At 40.9% G+C, this 22,080-nt stretch overlaps 1 protein-coding gene across 1 annotated transcript in view; it reads left to right on the top strand.

Moving 5' to 3' along the window:
- fras1 (Fraser extracellular matrix complex subunit 1) overlaps positions 1-22,080 on the top strand; it is a 265,766-nt gene that overhangs the window by 73,886 nt on the left and 169,800 nt on the right. The window contains exons 3-9 of the mRNA XM_069722629.1: positions 2,938-3,045; positions 6,368-6,460; positions 11,161-11,320; positions 13,635-13,768; positions 14,583-14,666; positions 16,943-17,044; positions 19,051-19,242. Coding sequence (XP_069578730.1) covers positions 2,938-3,045; positions 6,368-6,460; positions 11,161-11,320; positions 13,635-13,768; positions 14,583-14,666; positions 16,943-17,044; positions 19,051-19,242 — 873 coding nt within the window. The remainder of the gene's footprint in view (positions 1-2,937; positions 3,046-6,367; positions 6,461-11,160; positions 11,321-13,634; positions 13,769-14,582; positions 14,667-16,942; positions 17,045-19,050; positions 19,243-22,080) is intronic.

Below are 22,080 nucleotides of genomic sequence, written 5' to 3'. Positions count from 1 at the left end.
TAAGCGCATGCATGATTCACATAAATAGCTGCGACCCCACTATAGGATGGAGAGGAGAGGTGGAGGAGAGGGAGGATGGGGAGGAGAGAAAGGAGGTGGAGAAGGGGACGATGGGGAGGAGAGGGAGGATACGGGAGAAGAGGGAGGAGGTGGAGGATGGGGAGGAGAGGGAAGAGAGGGAGGACCACACTACAGGGAGCACATTAACTCACATGGAGCACCTTCGCCTTCAGCTGGCTGCTTTCACTAATTAAATTTTCATTGTGTATGTAGTTCAACATGACCTATAACGCCTCCCACATATAACCGCTCACTCACCGCTCAGCTCTCCTCTCCTCTCCTCTCCTCTCCTCTCCTCTCCTCTCCTCTCCTCTCCTCTCCTCTCCTCTCCTCTCCTCCTTTCACAGGGAAATCACGGTTTTAGACCTTCGGACCCACTTCCTGCTTCAACTCTGACATCTGGGCTGTTTTTGTTGTTGTGCGTGCAGCGTTTTCCTCCACGATGACGGAGTGTTACGGACGTTTCAGAGGAGCCCACTGTCAGTTGAACCTCCAAAAATAGTGGTGTAGATAATCTGGATTAATTTGCTATGTTGTAGAAATTTCTTCTTTCGTTCTCAGATCTCAGCAATTAATTTTGAATTGATTTGCTTTGAACCAAAATAGTTGTGTTAACCTTAAACGGTCTGTGAGGCGAGCGGTCCTCGACCCTAAACCCTGGCGAGTCCATCATTGTGCTCTGGTTCTGGTTAGATGCTGACCATGGCGTCTCTGAGGCCTCCCGGTCCCATAAAGTCCCCGACCTGTTACTACGTGCTGCTCTGGGTTAACACGCTCTAATGCGACTTCAGCTGATGCATTTCTGTGCTGTTTATTATTCCAGTGTGCTACCACATTTTTTTCCTGACATGATTTCGGGCTCCATTTATCTCGTTATTTTCTCATAATATGTAAGACCTCCATAAATACTGGCTGGATGTATGTGTAAATAAATGATTAAGCTGTGTGTAGCTGTCTTGTTTGTCTTGTATATTTATAGTTCCTCTCGTAGCACAGATTAAACCCCTAAAAGCTCATCTCTTTTCCTCAAAATACAATATCTAGATTTTTTTCCCAGGAAAATAAAAGTTCCATTTGGTCTTAAAGTGGCTGAGAAACCAACAGTGACGTCACCGGTCGGTTTGTGAGCGTCTGTCATGGACATGGCTCTTTATTTTTTGTTTTTTTAGTTATATACAACAACGTGTTGGTTACTAATGTCAAGGTTTATTTGTGTTGTTTTGATGGAGTGATTTAGAAACTTTATTTGTATCTAGTTGGTTCTGATTGAAGAACTCTCCATTTTTCTTTTCTCCACAAGAATATCAAACTAAGCTTTGAGCTTAAAGCTTCCTTCTCTATAAAAAGATCTGCTTGAGTTTGTGTCTCAGACGGAGACGAGCGTCCGCCACCGATGATCCACACCATGAGCACAGCTGCCGCTGGATATTCCTGTCACGGGAGGGTTATTAATCACTCAGCTAAATCGGATTTATGGGCTGTAAGATGATATATCTGAGCATATGCAGGCACTTGAATATTGATTCAGCTTTGGCTTTAAGCTGGCCAGAAGATATCATCAGCTAGGCGTTATGAGCTATTGACAAATAGCACGCATGCTGAAGGCTGCAGTCAGCTGGCACAACTGATCTCTGGCTTTTTTTGCCCTTTTGTCTATTTGGCCGTGGAGCTAAAAGCTTTTGATGAATGAGGAGAAGTTTCACTCCACCTGCAGCAGAAGTCCTTCAGTGTTTTAAAGCCTTTATCATAAAGGATGATCAGAGTTCAAAGAGTGACGTGGTTTTCTTTTGGTGTTGCAGTGGAGCAGTAAAACCATGGCGAGCTAAAATAAGCCTGAAATACAAACTCTCCAAAACATGTTCCTCTTCTGTTATTTAATGTTTCTGTTTTTCAACCCTGTTTCCAAAACAGTTGGGACGCCGTGTCAAATGTAAATAAAAACAATGCAATGATTTGCAAATCACATAAATCCATATTTAATTGAAAATAGACCAAAGACAACATATTTGTTTTATGAAAAAGTGCTCTTTTTGAATCTGATGCCAGCAACATGTCTCAAAAAAAGTTTGGACAGGAGCTGTCCAGACCTGTCAATCATTTAAAAAAATTTGGGGCACCATGAAATCAAAAATACAGCAAAGTAGACCCTGAACTATGTTGACCCTGAACTATGTTGAGCACCTACATCAGGCAAGAATGGGGCCACATTTCACTTTCAAAGCTCCAGCAATTGGTCTCCTCTGTCCCCAATGTTTCCAGAGTGTTGTTAAAAGAAGAGGTGATGCAGCACATGAACCTGTACCAACCTGTACCAACTTTTTTCCAAATTCAAAATAAGCACAGATCTTTCATAAAACAATAAAATCTTTCTGTTTCAACATTTATTTTGTTATCTTTGATCTATTTGCAATTAAAATGTGGGTTAACATGATTTGCAAATCATTGCATTTTTATTTTTTTTCTACATTTTAGGCAGCGTCCCAACTTTTTTGAGAAACGGGGTTGTATATTAATAATGCATTTTTACTGCATAGTGTACAGTGACATGTTGTCATGGGCAACAATGGTCCAAATAAAACTCTGGAAACTTAAACAGCAGAAGTAAATATGTAACTGGAAAATCAAGCAACTCGTTGCTGCAATCTGCTGTGAGTGATTCAGGCGTGCCGTTAAATACAGACATTTTGTATTAGTGCCATTAATATGCACAAAGAGGCCGATATGTTTACCGCCATTCGCCCCAGCTGTCGACATAAAGATGAGGTGTGGGTTTGATCCGATGTGATAACGGTGCTGAAGAGAGTGATCTGGTTTTACTGCAGCGATCAATCAACGTCTTCCCTCGGTAATGTTTCATGTTTGTCTTTGTCTCGACAGAACAACTCATCATGGAGGCCGCGGTCGTGTCAGGAGTGCACCTGCTTCAGCGACGTCGCCATCTGCAGCCCCGCCCGCTGCCCCAACCCCCACTGTGACTTCCAGAGGGTGAGACGGATTTGAGTTTGGGTGCTGAGAACAGCCATCTTTACCATTTTAAAGCCGTTTTCTGGAGACCAAAAGTTGATTATTTTATTATCTTGAGAAGGCTAAGCTGGTTTTCTCGTGATAATTGGTAGATTCATCTTGTAATCTGTGACCCCCAGGGTATCCTCACATAGCATACAGACACCTGTTGACTGTCAGACTTTCATTTCAAATCCATAATTTTTTCTGAAGAGTTTAAAAGTATTTGAACTTTTTGGGGAAAAACTGCAACTGTCACAAATTTGCATCGCTGCTGGTATAAATAGTTTGGATGTGAAATATTCACCGTTGATGGTTTCACATTTCCATGTTGTTTATTTGTTGTGCCCTGGTGTTGATATAGTTGTCAAGAGTCCTTCTATGCATGCTGGCATGGCACTCTGGATCTATGATTAACATTATAAGTAATAAGACAACACGACAATGAGTTATATCATAACAGCAGGTTGATAACCTGTCCAAGAAAAAAAGCTCGTTCTGTCATAATAAGGAAATAATTAACTTGAGAGCCTTCAGAAAGCCTGCAGTGATGAAGCGATGAGCCTGAAAAATACATGTCAGGTCAGGAACAACCAGGTGGGTTTTCTTGGCGTTGGTGTTGGTGTCACCGTAAATTCGTCCCCCAGAGTCAGACTGTCAACACCGAGTTCTGCTGGGACCTTCTAAAGGGGAATGTTTTTCTCTGTTCCCCAGTGCTTTGTCAATAAGTCTGATGTACGCTCTCTGCTCAAGTATCAGGTGCATAAAAAAAAGCACTGCTAATAAAAGTGCGTAACTCAGCTGCTGATTTTGATCAAGCGACAAAACTTTTCACGATTCTGTGGAGCGTTCACGCGCAGCAGGAGCAGCCTCTGAACTTTTTGATCAACCTTCGTATTCATTACGGACACAGAGAAAAAATATCATGCATGTTGTGAAGTAATTTGTTGAGCAGACACAGATTAGATAAACAAAGCAGTGTAGGAAGTTCAGCTAAAAGCGTCCACACGGTCCAAGAGATCTGTGACATACATAACAGTGAGTGAATGTTCAGGATCCTTGTTCTGTGATCTTTGAATCCTCCTTCCTAACCTTCTTCACCTCCTCTTTAACATCCTGTCTAATCACTTGTCTTTGTGAGCTGCCCTTGCATGAATGATCAATGAACTCACCCACTATTGAGCACTGAAGTCTGCTGATTGCAGCAATTAATTAGACACAATGACAACTGTTCAGAGACTAACTTTTTTTTGTCCCGTTTGAATGAACAGGGACACATTTTTTATTTTATTTTTTTGCTCCATCCTCCCCGTGTTTCTTCTTCAATGTGATTTAAACGTCAGGCCTGCGGTGACGGCATCACATCCAATCCCAACCTTGAGCTGAGGCAACAATCAATGTCTCATGAATTCCACTCGGCTGGCTGGAAATCCAATGTTAATTAAAAATTAGTTACCATGCTCAGCAAGCCGTGGGCTCCCTCCATTTAAAAAGCTCTTAAAATATGACTCCCCGTCACCCACACTGATAAAAAACAGAGTATCAGAGATTTCATCATGGGCCAGTCTCTGATTAGAGGACTTTCTTTAGAAATCCACTCACTTAATCTACAAGCTTAAATGTCCTTTTTTTTTCTCACTTTTATATTATTGACTTTTCTGAAATGCATCTCTAAATTTCTGCAATGTTCTGGTTCTGTTTTAATCATCGTCCATGGATTTATATGTTTGCAAATGACTGCTTTTGTCTTTGTCATTTAAAAAAGTATTTTATAAGAAAGAGTTTGGGTTCGCCCCCAAAGATTTTTGTGTTATTACCAATAATTATTTTCTTTGTCCATGAACTGATTGTTTTCTCTAGTAATCATGTACTCCAGGAAAAATCTAAAAGCATGATGCTCTTCACATCTTTCAAAATCCAAAGTACCAAAGTACTCTCTCTAGATTAATAATTTATGGCAAAGATTAATTTCAATTTGTCATAGTTTAAAATCTATTGCTGCCGCTCTAATTAAGTAACCTGATTCTTAATTAGATTACAATTAAGATAGTAGAATATCTTCTTTAGCACAAGCTATCAATAATGAAAATCTACATGGAAAATTAACTGAAATTGATTGATAGAGTGAATTTTGTTTCACTTTATGTTTGGACAGGAACATTCACAGCTTCAGAGAAACACTGGACTCTGACATCACTGCTTCTTTTTGCCAAAAGAAACTGCAGGAGAAGAAAAAAAATATTTTATTTCATTTTTTAACTGTTGGAAGGAGAATCTGACTCTCCGGTGATACATGAACTCAATTCCGCTCATCCTGAACCTTCTCTGTTTATTTGCAGCAACAAAATCTCAAATTGGATCAAATTCCTGTTCTGCAGCCGTATTATGGTGATTAAACGTGAGGCACAGACAGAAAAAGCTGGAGGGACTGGAACAAAAAGATGAATAGAAACAGGGAGCCCAAACATGAGAAAACGTGTACGGCTTTAGATTAAAATCTTTCATTTATTAACACAAACTGATAGAAGATTTTTTCAGATGCTGTCAAAACTCAGCTTTTAGTCTTATTTTTATTTTAGAGTTTTGTGTGCTAATAGGTGATTAATGACGGCCTGAAGTATAATCCCTCCGTCTACCTGCTGCACAGCTCACTCTCCGTCTGTTTTTTATTTTTCCGTGCTCTCCTTATATACTTTGAGTTGTCCTTCTTTTTCACATATAATTTCATTAAATTTTCCTCGATCCAGTTATTCTTTTTCCTCCTTTTTCAATCGACGTCGTCAGAAGCTCCTCTGGGAAGTTTTCTCTCTCCTCCTGCAAATTGTATTTCTCCCATCCTTCTTCCATCCCATAATACCATCTGTATTCACAAATAAACGACACCTCACATCGCCGGTGCGTCCTGCCACCCAGTCCGCTTTAATTAGTGGTGTAGGCGCTGCGGCTGAAGGACTGTGTGTTGAGTCTATATTGTAATCTGTATTGTGCAACCTGTCGGCCTGCTTCCTGTCACGCTGATGCAGTCTTCAAATATTCATCACTGTCGGCCCGTCGGTTTATTTCCATGTAAATAGACGGGCTGTAATTGACATGTTCTGTATTCACGCTGTTAAACACACTCAAATCCATTTTCTCTCTCTGACTCTGGGGTTTTTGTGTATTTCGTTCATGCTGAGTGTGTTAATTTGTGTGTGTGTGTGTGTGTGTGTGTGTGTGTGTGTGTGTGTGTGTGTGTGTGTGTGTGTGTGTGTGTGTGTGTGTGTGTGTGTGTGTGTGTGTGTGTGTGTGTGTGTCTTTTCAAAAGGGCGGGCATTTGAAGATTCCTGCCAACAAGTGCTGTCCAGAGTGCGTCTCCTCGTCCCAGGACTCCTGCCAGTACGAAGGGGTCACTTATGGAGTAAGTGAAGTGAAAGTGATGCTCGTTCTCTCCTTTTGCCTGATTTTTTTACACACATTTTTCAACATTCTTACACACATTTACAGAATATATTGATCCATTTAAAAAACTATTTCAATAAATGACCCTGAGCACAGAGAGATGGTTCCTCAGTTTGCTCTGACCTCAACACCATCCAACACATTTATGATGGACTGAAGGTCCAAATATGAAGCCAGATCAGTATCATTGTTAGATGCTTTTGTGTTTAAGTGGGAGAAAATTCCTGCAGCTTGATTACAAAATCTGGCGAACCACCTGAAACCAGAAGAATGACGGCTGTAATCACAGCACATCAATGCACAGTGCTTGTGTAATTATCCCTTACTGTGCAAAAAGTAAACTCAAAAAAGACTTTGGATGACGTGATGGGGAATCTTGAACTACCAAGTTTATTAAACCACAGACTGGATATAAAAGTGTTTGTAGCTTCTGGGTCTGAAAAATGAGTCCGATGCAGAAGTGCCTTAACTTCAAGGCTTAGTTTGATATAAAATGGAGAGTTCGTTAATCAGAAGACCAACTAGATACAAACAAAGTTTCTAAATTCATCCATCAAAACAACACAATTAAACATTTTTACATTCGTAACTAACACATTCATATATATCTAAAAAAACCAACAACGAGCAACGTCCATCCGAGGACGCAACCAAGCATCCAAGCCGGGGACACGGAGATGAACATATAGGTTGTCCCAATGTTAACTGAGACTTTCTCAGGGGGGGGGGTGGCTTTGCATAATATCATAGCAACAGAGGGGTGGGTGGAGTTAGAGGCAAAATTCCTGATTGTTAAATAAAGGCAATAGTGTTGCATTAAACCACAGACCGTTTATAAAAGTGTTCGTAGCTTCAGGTCTGTAAAATGGTTCCGATCCAGAAGTGTCTTCAGCTGCAATACCAGCGAGTGCCACTAGAGGTCGGCTCCAAAAAGCCTCCGGCTCCATAGACTCCCATTCAACTTCTCTCATCAAATCCAAAGTGAATAAAATGTGTCCATCAGTTATCTCGGTGTTGTTAGCTAAAGTCACTCCTTCTTCTTAGTTTTCTGGAGGTCCATCTGAAAATAATCCCTCATTCATTAGAAAAGAAGATTCAAGAAGACCTGTTTTTGGGGGCATGTCTGTTTGATTGACAGGCCTGTGGTGCAGTCAGGTTACAGGGGGGGGGGGGGGTGATGGGGGTGTCATGCAACAAAAACAAAACACAATTAAATAGCCGGTCGCCACATATTATACAGAGCGGTCTTGGAGAATGTGAATCACCTGTTGCGATGAACCCGTAATTTAAAAAGGACTCTTGGTATTTTTTTTTAAAATGCAGCTTTCTTTTAGTTGGTGGTGTTGGAGGTTTCTGTTGTCTCATCATTCGGTCTTTCCCCCTTTTCAAGGAAGCTCTCCAGAGACGTTGGTTTTTTGCTAATTTTTGCGATGGTTAACTTGTGGGTTTATCGGTGCATGAAAAAACTCAAATGAGACAACTGCGAGAAAGAGGCGTGGACGGAAGTGGTCATTTTTCAAAATAAAATACCATGCAGGCTAATGTACATAAAATAAAAATAAATAAATACAAGTTTTTTATTCTTTCTGTGCGGCCCGGTACCAAATCATCCACGGCCTGGTTCTGGTCCACAGGCTGGTGGTTGGGGACCCCTGTTTTATGCAGTATCATGTTCAATCAGTGTTTGTAGAACGATGGTATTTTGGGATTTGAATAATTGTGTCAAACTGCAATCTGGAAATGTGCCAAATCAGCAGTTTTAACACAAACTTTTGATTTAGCATATATTTGACAAATTGTGAGTTTTTTAGTGTTCAAAAATTGTCTGGCAAAAAACACATGAAGAGGTTCAATTGTTTGCATCAGAAATTAGATTAAATTTCCATTAAAGCTCAGACTGATTATATATTTTATGAAAGTTTTCATGCAGGTTTCCCGACATGAGTGAAGTCAGATTTTCACCTCCATCATTTTGACTGCAGGCGACATGAACACACTGATCCTGGATCTGATTTAGAGGGAAAGAACAATAACTGAACCTGCAGATGGATTTACAGCAGATAGAAGCTGTTTATAACTCAGAGACTCCATCGATCCATCGATCCTGTCAGTCACACATCAGAAGCCTCTGACACATGTTAGCCTGAGGTGTTTATTCAATACTGCTGTACACATGGAAGTTAAATAGTGAGGAGAAGTCGGGACGTTTCACGTTCGCCTCCAGTCGTCACCGCCGTCTTTAACTGGGACGACTTCTCTGCTTTAAACTGTGAAACTGAAATGAGTCTGACTGAGTCTCCTCCTCCAGATTCACAGACATCTTCTTATATTTCAATGTGTTTTCATGCTCGTGGTCTGTTTGAATCACCCCCCCCCCCCACCTCCCCCTCCACCCCCCATCGTGACTCTGTTCTCTCATCTGTCACTCAGGCTTAGACGTCCACAGAGAGCAAAAACAGCTTTTCCTCTTTGTCCTTTCATTCAGCTGCAGTGTAGACAGGAAGTGGAGGGACGGCACGCAGTAGAGGTCTTAAACAGGGACTCGCTGGTGACGGCGTCCGCGTCCTCTCCACCCCGCCATCGGGTCGCCTGCAGAACAGTTCCCCTCCTCCCACTGTGTCTCTGCTTCTTCCTCCATTTTTCTCCCTCTGGTTGGAAATTCAGTTCAAAAGGTTGATTGACAGGAAAGTTTCAGGAACGTTGTTGACGAAGCATCAAAATAAAGTTTGTCCAAAAAGGTGCCTCCTTCTCTGAGGAGTATCTTTTTTTAATTTGTGGAGGATGTCAAGATCTTTAAAATATGAACTTACAGAGTTGAACTTGTTACAGTAAACTTGAATGTTTTCCATTATAGGCGTCTCCGCCTCACCTGTTGAACAGCTGGTATTTGTGAATTTACACTTTTCTGTTGTCTCCTCATTGAATGATTCGGGTAGCAGTCGCCATGTTAGCTGTTGTGAAGGACTTTCTTCAGGTGTTCATGATTTTTTTCCGTGTCCTTCTTTTTCAGTGTGTCCTCGCTGCTCTCTGAGCCGGTACTTCGGGTGGTCGGGGTCTGTCTGTGCTTTTTATCTCCGACAGCAGAGAGATGTTCTTTTTAGAGGAAGATAATTTTGGCCTTGAGCTTCTTCTCTCCAGAGGTCCAAACAGGTTTCTGTACATTGTGTTACAATCAGGTTTTCCTCTGATGGTGTTTGCAGAGCAGTGTTGTAGTGAGGCAGGTCAGAGGAGACTCTTTCTGGATTTGGGGGGCTTTGGACTGAAGTGTCTGGTTGGACTGGATCAGGTGATTAAAACATTCGAATGTAATTTATCAAAGGGTCATTCTGCTCTACATGTATTTGTTGGTGTTTTTCTGAATACGTGTAAAATGCATTTGCAGAATACATCATGTAAAGATTTCATTGGATGTCATCAACCATCAGTGATGTCATCATCCATCAGTGATATCATCGTTGGTTTGTGAACGTTATGAATCCTCCAGTTCAGAGTCTGTCCGTCACCATCTTTGCTAGTTCGGAGCAGTTTGGAGCAGGAAGTGACCATATTTGGACGAGCTGGGGGAGGAGCCAGCGGTGGATCTGACCGATCTGATCGGAAACCTGACGATACTACGTCCCGCCCACCGATAACTGTAACCTGACTGCACCGCAGGCCTGTCAATCAAACAGACACGCCCCCAAAATCAGGTCTTCTTGAATCTTCTTTTCTAATGAATGAGGGATTATTTTCAGATGGACCTCCAGAAAACTAAGAAGAAGGAGTGACTTTAGCTAACAACACCGAGAGAACTGATGGACACATTTTATTCACTTTGGATTTGATGAGAGAAGTTGAATGGGAGTCTATGGAGCCGGAGGCTTTTTGGAGCCGACCTCTAGTGGCACTCGCTGGTATTGCAGCTGAAGACACTTCTGCATCTTTTCAGACCTGGAACCTACGAACACTTTTATCTGCAGTCTGTGAGGGGACCCTGTAGTTCACCACCATACGGTGCAACAGGCTGGATGAAACTCGCATATTTTAAGTCGATTTGAATTGAAACTGAGAAATAATAAAATTGTATTGATTCCAGCTGCTGCTATAGAAGAAGAAGCAGAATACTGTCACTCAGAGAAATGTGCAACATAAAAAGGACACATTTCCGCTATTAACCATCATGAGCGTTAAAGACATCTGGAAATGACAATATAGAGACAAAAGGGGACAAAAATGTCCCCTCAGCAACGAGGACACATGACAACTAAGTCCACCTGAGAAGGACCCGCCCCCTTATTGACATCAGTTATTGATGAATATGATGTTGAGATTTTAGAAGCCTGCCTTTGTCCTGCTATTTTTCCATTCTCGTCATAACCGTGCACCCGTTTTGTTTTCCTGATTTGCGAGGTGTGCGTGACATTTTTCTATTCGTCCTTGTTCACGAGGAAACTGTAGAACAACGTTATCGGCATTAAACAGACTCTTTATCTGGGAGGGAGAGTCCAAGAGACTGAACAAGTTCATTTATATAAATGTAAATAAAGTCAGAGTTAAATTGTGAGCTCTTATTTTAATAGGACATGTGTTTTCTAAATGCACTGATTATTTATTCAGGAGCTCTTCTTCTATTGGCCGTGTTTCTCCATCTAACGGTCCGTCTCCGTGTGTCTCCTGCAGCATGACAGCCAGTGGAGCCCCTCCCCCTGTTCACTGTGTGTCTGCCACAGAGGGGGTGTGTCCTGCAGCGCTCACCCCTGCCCCTCCCTCACCTGTCCCGGGGATCAGACCCTCTTCACCCCGGCCGGGGGGTGCTGTCCCAAGTGTGGCCGCAACGGAGGTGAGAGCTGCTGCACTTCTAGATTTCACATCCAGCCTGTGTTTCCTCTTAAAGGACCTGTTCTCCATGATTTAGTGAATTATTTACAAACCCCTGTTTGCCCTGTTTACTCTGCTCTGGAGAGGTTTTTTTGGTTTATTATCTCCGGGCAGATGTTTTGTTTCACTTCATGTCTTAAGGCAATGAGACTCCACCCCCGAGGGCACAGGATGTTTCATCACCTTGGTTTGATTTAACTTCTAATTTAGTGAATTAAGTTTGTGTTATTGTTGGATTTGAATGCAGCAGCAGGGAGTTGGGACTCTTCTGAAAGCTCTGTTTTATTGATGCATTGCTTGGATTGTGGGAGTCTCAAACATGCATGCTCTGACAGTTGCATGCTATGCATGCAGAAACATTTTATACAAAGTACACTTGACTCTTTCCAAAACACACATGTTTGCTTTTTATTATCTTGACAGTATAATGTGGTTTCCAGCCATCTGTTTAATGTGAATTTTTAATTTGTGCATGAAAAAAAAACGTTAGTGGAAATGCCTGGAATTAAAAAATGAAGTTTAGTAGAAAAATGTATATATTGATAAACACAAATTGCAATAAAGGACAGAATTTGCAAATATATCATGATGTACACGAGAGCAGATTACAGTCACTGATGCAACGATGAGGATGCTATCTATAGATATAACCTATATAACCTTACTCATGTGATCACATGGGACCACATACACATGTTAATTGTACACATATGAAACATGTATTTTGCACATGGAGAACATGTGGTTTTGGAACATATTCATGGTGTAATGTGTGAAGCTCATGCAGATTCTAATGTGAAAACTTTTCCACATGTACTCACCATCTTACCATATGTTACAACATGTGGTGAACATGCGTCATACATGTGATCACGTGTCCAATGGGAAGAAAACATGGGAAACTTGTGTTTTTTTCTGTTTTGAATGACCTTCCTATGGTGGTATAACTGTTAAAAATCAATGGTAACTGTTATCATTGATTGTTTTAGTGTCACCTCTGAAAGCCCTAAAAAATAGGAAATCAGACCAAACTTGTCCAAATGTATTTTAGTGTGAAAGGTCATTTGGGGAGAGTTTCTCCCCTCTTTGGACTCGACACATAAAACCACAGTGACTGACGTTCGGCTGCGTCAACAGCAGCTCACCTGAGTTATGAGGCAGGTTGATGTATCTTCAGTTTTCTCTTGGTTCCTGATGTAGAAGAAAAGCTAAATAGCTCACAAACACACAATTTACAAAAAGACACTCAAAATAAGTGACTACACACTGAGGAGCACTCAACCTCCAACACCACAACTTCTCTCAGGAAGTGACACACACATGATTCTCCCTGAGAAAACCTGAAGGCCAGAAACTCACCGTTGGTTCACGGCAGCTGCTGCCGTTACTTCCTGTGTCCGACCCTCCGCCAGGTCAGCTCTCCTCCGAAGCATTGCATCATGGGACTGAAAGGCTTCTTTTTGCGTTTCATTACATTATTTTCCAAACATGAATATAAATGTAATTTGATTTGATTTTTTTCAGAGTAATTGCTGTAGGAAGTCGTGTTTATTTAATTCTAAAGCCCAAAGATTTTATCCTGAAGCCCAAACATGCATCCATCCACACTAATAACTGTAATTAAAATGAAAATGTTCCCATTAAATGTTCAGGCACAGCTTTAAATGCTTTTAACACAGTTAAGTGAAAGATGTTTTCGGGGTTTTGTTTCTGTTACTAGATCTGAGTTATGATCATTCAAGTGTTTTTGATGGCTTAATATTAATTTCTCAAGTTACAACCATGAAGGAAATCCACACCTCACATAAAAGAAGAACAAGACAAAACACATTTAATGAGCCTCGATTTTCATCATTTAAGCTCCTGTTCATCTCTGATGTCCAGCGAAGCCTTTAAAGGACTATTAGGCAACATGTTCCCTGCTAACAGAGAGCTCACATGCCTGCTTCATTCTGACATCCTGAGATCCACGCGGAGCACCTGGATCCGAGTTGAGAGCTTCGTCTCGGATGTAACGATGTCTCAGAGCTGCTGTGATTCATCCGGCTCGTTAGCAGCTCATTAGCGACACCGGTTTTTTCTCCTGACTCCAAATCATTGTGGGCGAACAACACTGGAACAGTCAGCTGACACCCAGTTTCACTGTTCTGTTTGTTTTTATTTGTTTGTGTGTGTGTGTGTGTGTGTGTGTGTGTGTGTGTGTGTGTGTGTGTGTGTGTGTGTGTGTGTGTGTGTGTGTGTGTGTGTGTGTGTGTGTGTGTGTGTGTGTGTGTCAGACTCGTGCTCCTCGCAGGGCGTTGTGTACCGGGACGGTGAGGAGTGGCGGCCCAGCCTCTGCTCCAGATGTGTGTGCGTCAATGGGAGGATCCAGTGTTCAGTGGCCGAGTGTCAGCAGGTCGCCTGCAGGACGGTGAGTTTCCACAAACACTTTTTTAACAATAAAAAGGTTTTATCTTCTGTTTTCACCCTCCTGGTCGTCTCGGCGGTTTCACGTCAGTCCATCTCACTTCACTTTCTTCATATTCAGTGAACCGCTGACGCGTTGTGAAATGTGTTTTTTTTTTTTTTTTTAATCCAGCCAGAGAAGAAGACAGTTTTATGAAGCGCAAAATGAATTATTTATCTCAGCTATTCTTAGAACAAGAACAGAAGCTATTGATATAGAAACGCCGAACAAAGATGACCTTGATTTTGATTGTCCCCTGTGGATGAATCATATCATATCATATCATATCTCCTCTGCACCGGCTTCTCTTCACTGGGTACCAGTCAAACACAGAGCGGATGTTACAATTGTTTTATGTGTTTTAAATTAAATTCCTCTGTTTTTTTAAATTGCATGAACCAGGTTGCATCTCTGAACTCATTATTCCACCTTCAGATCCGCTGACCATTCCCAGGGTGACCCTGTATTTCCTGTTGTTGTACCTCTGATGTGGAGAAGCTTAGAGCTCCTCTCTTCACCAATGTCATTAAAACCTTTTTAAAGACCCTCCACATATTCTGGGCTTTTTGATGCACTTAAATCACATTATTTAACTTTTTAGATGATCATCAACATTTGTTGTTTTAAAATCTGCTCTATGAATCCAAATTCCTTCCTTCCTTCCTTCCTTCCTTCCTTCCTTCCTTCCTTCCTTCCTTCCTTCCTTCCTTCCTTCCTTCCTTCCTTCCTTCCTTCCTTCCGTCCTACAGCTAATGTGATATTGTTTTCCTCCCTCCAGGATGAGAACCTGGTGATCCAGCCCGGTCACTGCTGTCCTCAGTGTGTTTCCAATCCTTGTCTGTCTGCAGGGAAACAGCACCAGGTAGGAAACCTGTGTGTGTTTGTGTTTACGGTGGCTGGATGTGTGTGTCTGTTCTGTTATTGTGTAGTTGTGTGCAAATCCTGTTTCTCCTCTCCTCTCCTCTCCTCTCCTCTCCTCTCCTCTCCTCTCCTCTCCTCTCCTCTCCTCTCCTCTCCTCTCCTCTCCTCTCCTCTCCTCTCCTAATCTCTAATCACACACACACACTCACTCACTCACTCATGTTGTCATGGTTTCAAAGGTGTGTTTTTTCTACGTGGTTTCAGTTTGTCATGTATTCAACAGGATGAATTATGTCACCTCAAATACAAAATCATGTCCTTCCACACTCATTATGTATATATGTATATATAAATAAATAAATAAATATATATATATATATAAATATATATATATATATATATATATATATATATATATATATATATATATATATATATATATATATATATATATACATATTATAGTCTCGCTGTATTTCTGTTATTATGGTGCAGTTTGACTCAACACAAAACTTCAGCTGACCTTTAACCTTTAATGCTTATTTGTACGCTAATGTGTGTTATTCTGAGTCTCTGGAGAGTTTCAGTCACACTGAAGAGGGATGACTCATGTCCAGTTAATATGTGCAAAATCATATCTTCATGTTTGGGAAAATCACTGACTTTGTGTGATGCTGTCTTAGTTTGGAAGATATCCCTTAAAAGATGTCATAATTAGGAGATACCTGAGCTGAAACAGATGATTTACTGAGACGATGATGATTTATCAATTATGACGGCTGTCAATCAACACATTTCGTCAGAACTTGTGATTCGGATGTTTTTCGTGTTTTTAGCCTCAGACTCAGCTGTCAGATTTTAAAGCAGAGATAATAAAAACGATTATCTTTCCCAAATCTTTATTCTCAGAATCCCACATTGACGAAAGACTCGGCTGTAATCTCTCTGATAATTGTTGTAAAAATCGAGGCTTCATTTTCATCCCGAGGACAAACATTTTAGTTTGGAAATGAAAACGAAGCTTTGTGTTGAAAGATGTGTTTTTGTAGCCGTAATGGTGCTCTGAGGGTTTTTAATCAGAAATCTTCTTTTGAAACTCTTGAAAACCGTTTGAGGAAGATTTAAGAAACCACATAAAAAGTCAAAGAAAATTGTTTCCAATTACGTGTTGTTGTAGGTGTCAGTGCTGAGTGTGTATTGTGTGTATTGTGTGTGTGTGTGTGTGTGTGTGTGTGTGTGTGTGTGTGTGTGTGTGTGTGTGTGTGTGTGCAGATGTGTGACGTCGATGATTAGAAACGACTCAGGTTTTATTTCCCATCTATAATGTAGAACCTGTCAAACCGGCTCGTGTTGTTCAAAGAACGCCACAAAGGCCTTTATGAGGTTTTGATGTCTTTGATCAATCTCTAATAAATGTTATATCAGTGAAAAATGTCGTGAATAATGAAGTAATTTGTATCCTCCAGGCTTTAGTCAATATTTAATTGAGTGTTTTAGAGAGGAAGGAAGTCAGAATTCAAGCTGACAATGACAGGAAGTTAAATTTTAGCAGATGATAAATGTATGACCTGAAACTTGTCAGACATGAAGCTGCTGAGGGACGACTTCACTTTACTGTTGTGTCCAAACAAATATCTTCTCTGAAAGGGACACAGAAGATTTTAAAGAAGTTCATCTGTCCGTGAATATTTCTGGACAGTTTGACTTGATTCGATGATTTTCCAACAAAAGACGTGTCGACATGGAGGTTAAATTTGTCTGAATAATAAAAGGTTGTTAATACATCTGGATTAGATGTCACGTCCATCTACTGTGCGAGTCTTATTTCAGCGACTACATTTGAATAAGATTTTTGAACAAGATAAGATAAGACTTTATTAATAAGTGGGTAAATTTAATTGTCACAACAGCTTAAGAATACAGGTAGGAAAATATAATTTTTTTTATTTGAATTCTTTTTTTTTTTAAAGATAAAGATCCAAGTATAAATACACACACACACACAAACAAGATATGTACACAAAGTAAATAAAATACACCTTACATTACACCATACAGGGACATGTAAAGAAAAACATTTTTTTTGGTGATAAAAATTATTGTTAATTGTAAATTTGCAAATTGTAATTAAGACCAGTTTTACAATAAAGTGAAAAACTAATTATTTTAACCATTTAATTCATTTTTGAAATGTTTCAGCTCTCAGGAGCAGGTGGAGCTAAATACTGTGTGTGGTTTGGAGGCGGTCCTAACGTGTACCTGTGTGTCTCCCGGCAGCACGGCGAGCAGTGGCAGAAGAACGACTGCACCACATGTGTGTGTGACCGCGGTCAGTCGAAGTGCCACACACACACCTGTCGACCCGTCACCTGCAACAAGGTGGGTACATTCACACACACACACACACACACACACACACACACACACACACACACACACACACACACACACACACACACACACACACACACACACACACACACACACACACACACACACACACTGACTGACACTGATGTTGTCCGAGAGGTCTTCTCCTGTTTCCGTCCCTTCAGAGGACATTTCATTCATTTCCATTCATTTCCTGGAGACTTTCACTGAAACTCTGAACTCTAAAATCTGATGACACATTTTGAGGACTTTTGTCTCGAAAAGGGAACCGAGTCCCCACAAGGTGACTGGAAACAGATTTATGTCCCCACAACATGAGTAATACAATTACACACACACACACACACACACACACACACACACACACACACACACACACACACACACACACACACACACACACACACACACACACACACACACACACACACACACACACACACACACCCCGACATACACACACACCCCGACATACACACACATGCATGCTCACAGGTTGACAGGTAATTCTTAATTATATGCAGCTTCCATCCTGTGCTGTAAGTCTTGTTGGTGAAGTCAGAGAGGACCATAAAAAACACAATGCAGACGCACACATGTGTGTAGTAAAACCTACACAGGTGGCAGGTAAAATAAAAGATGAGACACCAGCCAGTGGCCCACTGAACTGAGCTGATGTTCTTTCAGCACATTAAACATGTATTTTAGCCTTTAGAACAACCAGCACTGGTTTAATATGTGTGTCGAGTATCAGTTTGTTATTGTTCACATAAAAGAAGCTGATTCAGCTGGTTTGGGTGGAGCTCAGCTACGTGAATAAAGTTTCTCAATGAAAAAAGGTTGGAGACTCCTGCTTTAGACACAAAGTGATTTATAAGGGAGCAGCAGCACTTTTAACTCTGTTTTGTACTGAAGTCAAAGCCTCAGTAATATTCTCCTTCTTCTCTCTGAAAGTGCTGAAGACAAGACGACTGCAGAAGTTCTGTTTTATTATTTTTGGGAGATTTTAAACACCTGATCACTGTCGTTTTATGAAAGTCAGTCAGGAAACACTGCATCTGTGTTTCAGCTTCTGCTCCAGCTGCTGCATTCATGGCGTCTGAGGGTTAAATTAAAATAAACTACACTGTGTGTGTTGTTGGTAATGAAGGAAGCCGTCGCCCCGGGCAACAGTGTGTCTCATTAATACCTTTACATAGTTTTGGACAACCGCTGAGCTCCGGGGATGAGAGCAATGAGATATTTTGGGCTTTCCAAAGACTTGTTGCTTGTCAACATGAATGCAGCCGTACGTTCTTTTCAAAAATCCACCTTTGAATGTGTTTCATCTTTTTGAAAACGGACTGTTTTTATATGAATCAAAGGATAAACGTGAAAACGCTTAAAAGGAGAACATCAAGCTGAAATCTCTTTTTAATCCTAATGGCAGTTTTGAATTGTAAAAAGCAGCCATTTTATTTACGAAGAGCACGAACTAATGAGAACGTGTAGAGTTGAGACGTCCCAGGTTGAACCCGTGAAGAGGAAGTGCTCGTCAGACTTCCTGCTGTGCTGTGAAGCACTTTGCTCTTTCACTCCAAGTTTTCTCATTTTATTTTGGGGATATTTTCATCTCTCTGCATGCTGAGGACCCTTTAAAAACGTCTTCCACTGATGAAACAGAACTCGGCGCTGCTCAGAGACGATCCCACTGGACGAACAACTCCACCGCTGTGTTGTTCACTGATTTACTGAAGATTGTGATTTGCATCGACTCTGAAAAGATTTTGTGAACTTTTTTCTGGAGTTTTTAACAATGTGAACTATCTGAGACGGAGGATCTCAAATCATTACATTTACAGTGTGTCAGCCTCTCAGCACTTTATGAATAAATAATCCTCTCATCTCTCTTGGAACAAAAACACACTTTCACGAGCTCCTTGAGTTTTTCTCCGTTTGTCTTCCTTCACTCTCCGAACATGAAAACCTGAAGTCGATCTTCTGCTTCTGTTCAGGGTCAGACCAAAGTGAAGCGTGCCGGTCGGTGCTGCGACGAGTGTGCCGTCGCGAAGGGGAGCTGCCTGTACCAGGACGCGGTGCGTTACCATGGAGACATGTGGAACGGCACCGGCTGCGAGTTCTGCACCTGTAACCGCGGGCAGGTCCTGTGTCAGAGGGCCCAGTGCGGACGCCTCGAATGTCAGCAGGTGAGAATAGAAGAAGTCGGGCTCATGTTGGAAACTTTGGATGTGAGTTTAAAAATGGCGAAACATTTCATCAGGGAAGAACTTCTCTGTTCAGCAGGAAACTCATCGTTAGTCAGACGGTGTGACAAATGCAGCCAACTCATTCATGTCCTAATGCTGAGGCAAAGAAATGCAAAATAGTCTGTCAGAAAAGTTCAACTTCTGCCTCAGTGCCTTGTCATTTTATCCAGAAATGTTTCTCTTGTCAATCAAATACATGTACGATCATATCTCATCCAGTTTTAATAGCAACACGCCCTCTCGGCTTTATTTAACATTGTTCCACTTTACTCTCAGTAAACTCTCAACGAGTTGTTCAACCGTTATGATTATTATTATGTTATTAATTAATGTTATTATTATTATACAAGCCATGATGATACCACTATGATTAAAACAATTCATCATTTATAATCAATTCATATATTATTTCATATCACGTTTAAAAAAGTGTCGGTTCAAAATTAGGCTCCACCTCCGAACAGTTTGCTGACCAATGAGTGGTTTTTGCAGCTGTTGCTGCACAAAGATCTGCATGAATAAAACTATATGAAATATAACAGGGAGACACAATGCAGCATTTTCATTCAATAAGTTGAATGTTATCCAAGATTCAACATCACATTTAGTTTTAAATCTTCTGCATCAGGACTTGTTTTGTTAATGGTGATTTTAAATAACGACAAGGAATCTGCATAAACCTCCATGCATGTGTGTTAATGATTTATCTTTCTGTAGTTTTTGGTTGATGGCATTGTTCTTGCTTCCTGGCTTCTTTTATGATCATACAATATAAAACAACACGTGGAGACCCGACCTGCTTCACCTCTTCTCCCCTTCATCTCCAACTCCGACCCCCAAAACACAACATGTCAGTGGCCAGAAATCCCATTTCCAGGGTTTCAATTAGGTCCCTAGGAAGTTAATGGGAGATGTCACAGTTACTTTGTTCACTTTCCTGCGTCTTCTGCAGTGAAATGCAGCAGTTTGAAGCTCCAGAACGGGTGGAGGAGGTGGATTTGGGATCGTACGAAGGTTATGAGGTCTGCTGCCTCCGTCACACATTACTCACTCCTAACATGAAGTAAATTAGGAGACGTGATTAAACTCATGATCTGTGGAGAAACTGGGCCCTGGAACCCGTCACTGGACACAGAAAAGTTAGATCTACACAAAACTCCACCGAGCTGATGTCACAGCGAGACTTTCCCCGGATGCATCAGCCTCAAATGAACAGAAGCATCATGGGAAGACGTGCACATCCGACTTGGCCCAGTTAGGAATGTAGGCCGCTGGACGTGGGAGTGTTTCAGACACAACACAGGATTTGTTAAGGTTATTAGTCGGTGTTCCCATAGTTACCGTTATCCCCCATTTTGGGCTCGGCGCCACATTGACTCAACACGTCGCCCGGTGTTTTCCTACACGGAGCAGATTTAGTAATATTGCTCTAATATCCTCCCACCTCGACCAAATAAGCCCTCATTAATCACGCTGTACGCCGATAATTACAGCTGATGAGTGTCATTAGCTTTAAGTAGCAGAACTGGCAGGTGTCCAGCTGTGAAGTGAGCAAGGTCACTCTGCTGAGAGGCTCAGAGCCGCTTCCACAATGTACGTCTTAGTGTGTGAAACAATGAAGGCGAGGTCATGGGTTTAATGACATGTGGGTCAACAGGCAGAGAACGACATCGGGCTGCATTTATAGCACTGATCATGTTCTCTAATGGTCCCCGGAGGAACTCTGAGTGTCAGAAAGTTACAATAGTGGCTTATTACCATTTCACCTGCAGAGCTTCATACTCCAGTTTACTTATTTTTCATTTGAATTTCTTTTTTTATTTGAAAATTGCATGGGTTTTTAAGATTATTAGATTTTTTTTTTGGCCCGTGTACATATTTTAAAATAGAAAAATTAAATAGCATGGTGGACATTCGAAAGTTAAGGCAGATTTTCATGGTCTTGCAATGTTTATATCAAATTGGATACAAGTTTTTAATGCAAGACATGACTGGCAGTGCTACGTTAAAACAATGACTCAACATGTACGACTGCTGAATCATTATGATCAACAAAAATTATAAAAAAATAAAATAAAAAAAGGCATAATGTTATCTTTAATCCCATCAGTCTTGCTAAAGATTCATCTTGTCCACTCCTCTCGCTCAGCATCACAATTTATTGATCACTAACGTTTTGGTCCTTCTGGCCATTCGTCAGGAGTTTTTACAATGAGTGTCATAATGATGATCATAATAATAATTCAGATAATTCAGCAACATTACACTCAATATTACACTTCGGTAATGTTTACGGCCTACCGCATCACTGAAGTGAATAAAGATGTTAAAACACCCTCCAGTGTAATACTGTGATCATACAACAAGTTACCAACTAAATAAAACATGGAATCTAAATGTTTTCATATTCTGGAGAAATTCACTCTAAAATATCAAACGTTTTATTAGTGTGATCTCTGTTTCCATGGCAACAAACTGGGTATGACTAAGAACTAGAAAACAATCAGTCGCCTCAGCAGACTCTCATGTAACGTATGTAATGTTTACTAGTCCAGGAAGTAGTCCGACCCTTAGCAACCACCTAGCAACAGAGGATTTCTAGTCTCCAACTGAATAAATACAGAAAAATAGAAACACTAAACTGATCAGCTAGTTCAGTCTGGTTGGAACAAAGATATCTGATGAACAAAGATATCTGATGAACAAAGATATCTGATGAACAACGATATCTGATGAACAAAGATATCTGATGAACAAAGATATCCATGTTCTCATGTG

This window comes from Brachyistius frenatus, unplaced genomic scaffold (genome assembly GCF_029030835.1).
Source record: "Brachyistius frenatus isolate BFR_SWC_R1_liver_20210118 unplaced genomic scaffold, ASM2903083v1 Contig_298, whole genome shotgun sequence".
In the NCBI taxonomy this organism is placed as follows: Eukaryota; Metazoa; Chordata; class Actinopteri; family Embiotocidae; genus Brachyistius; species Brachyistius frenatus.
This window is presented reverse-complemented; position numbering and strand designations above follow the sequence as displayed.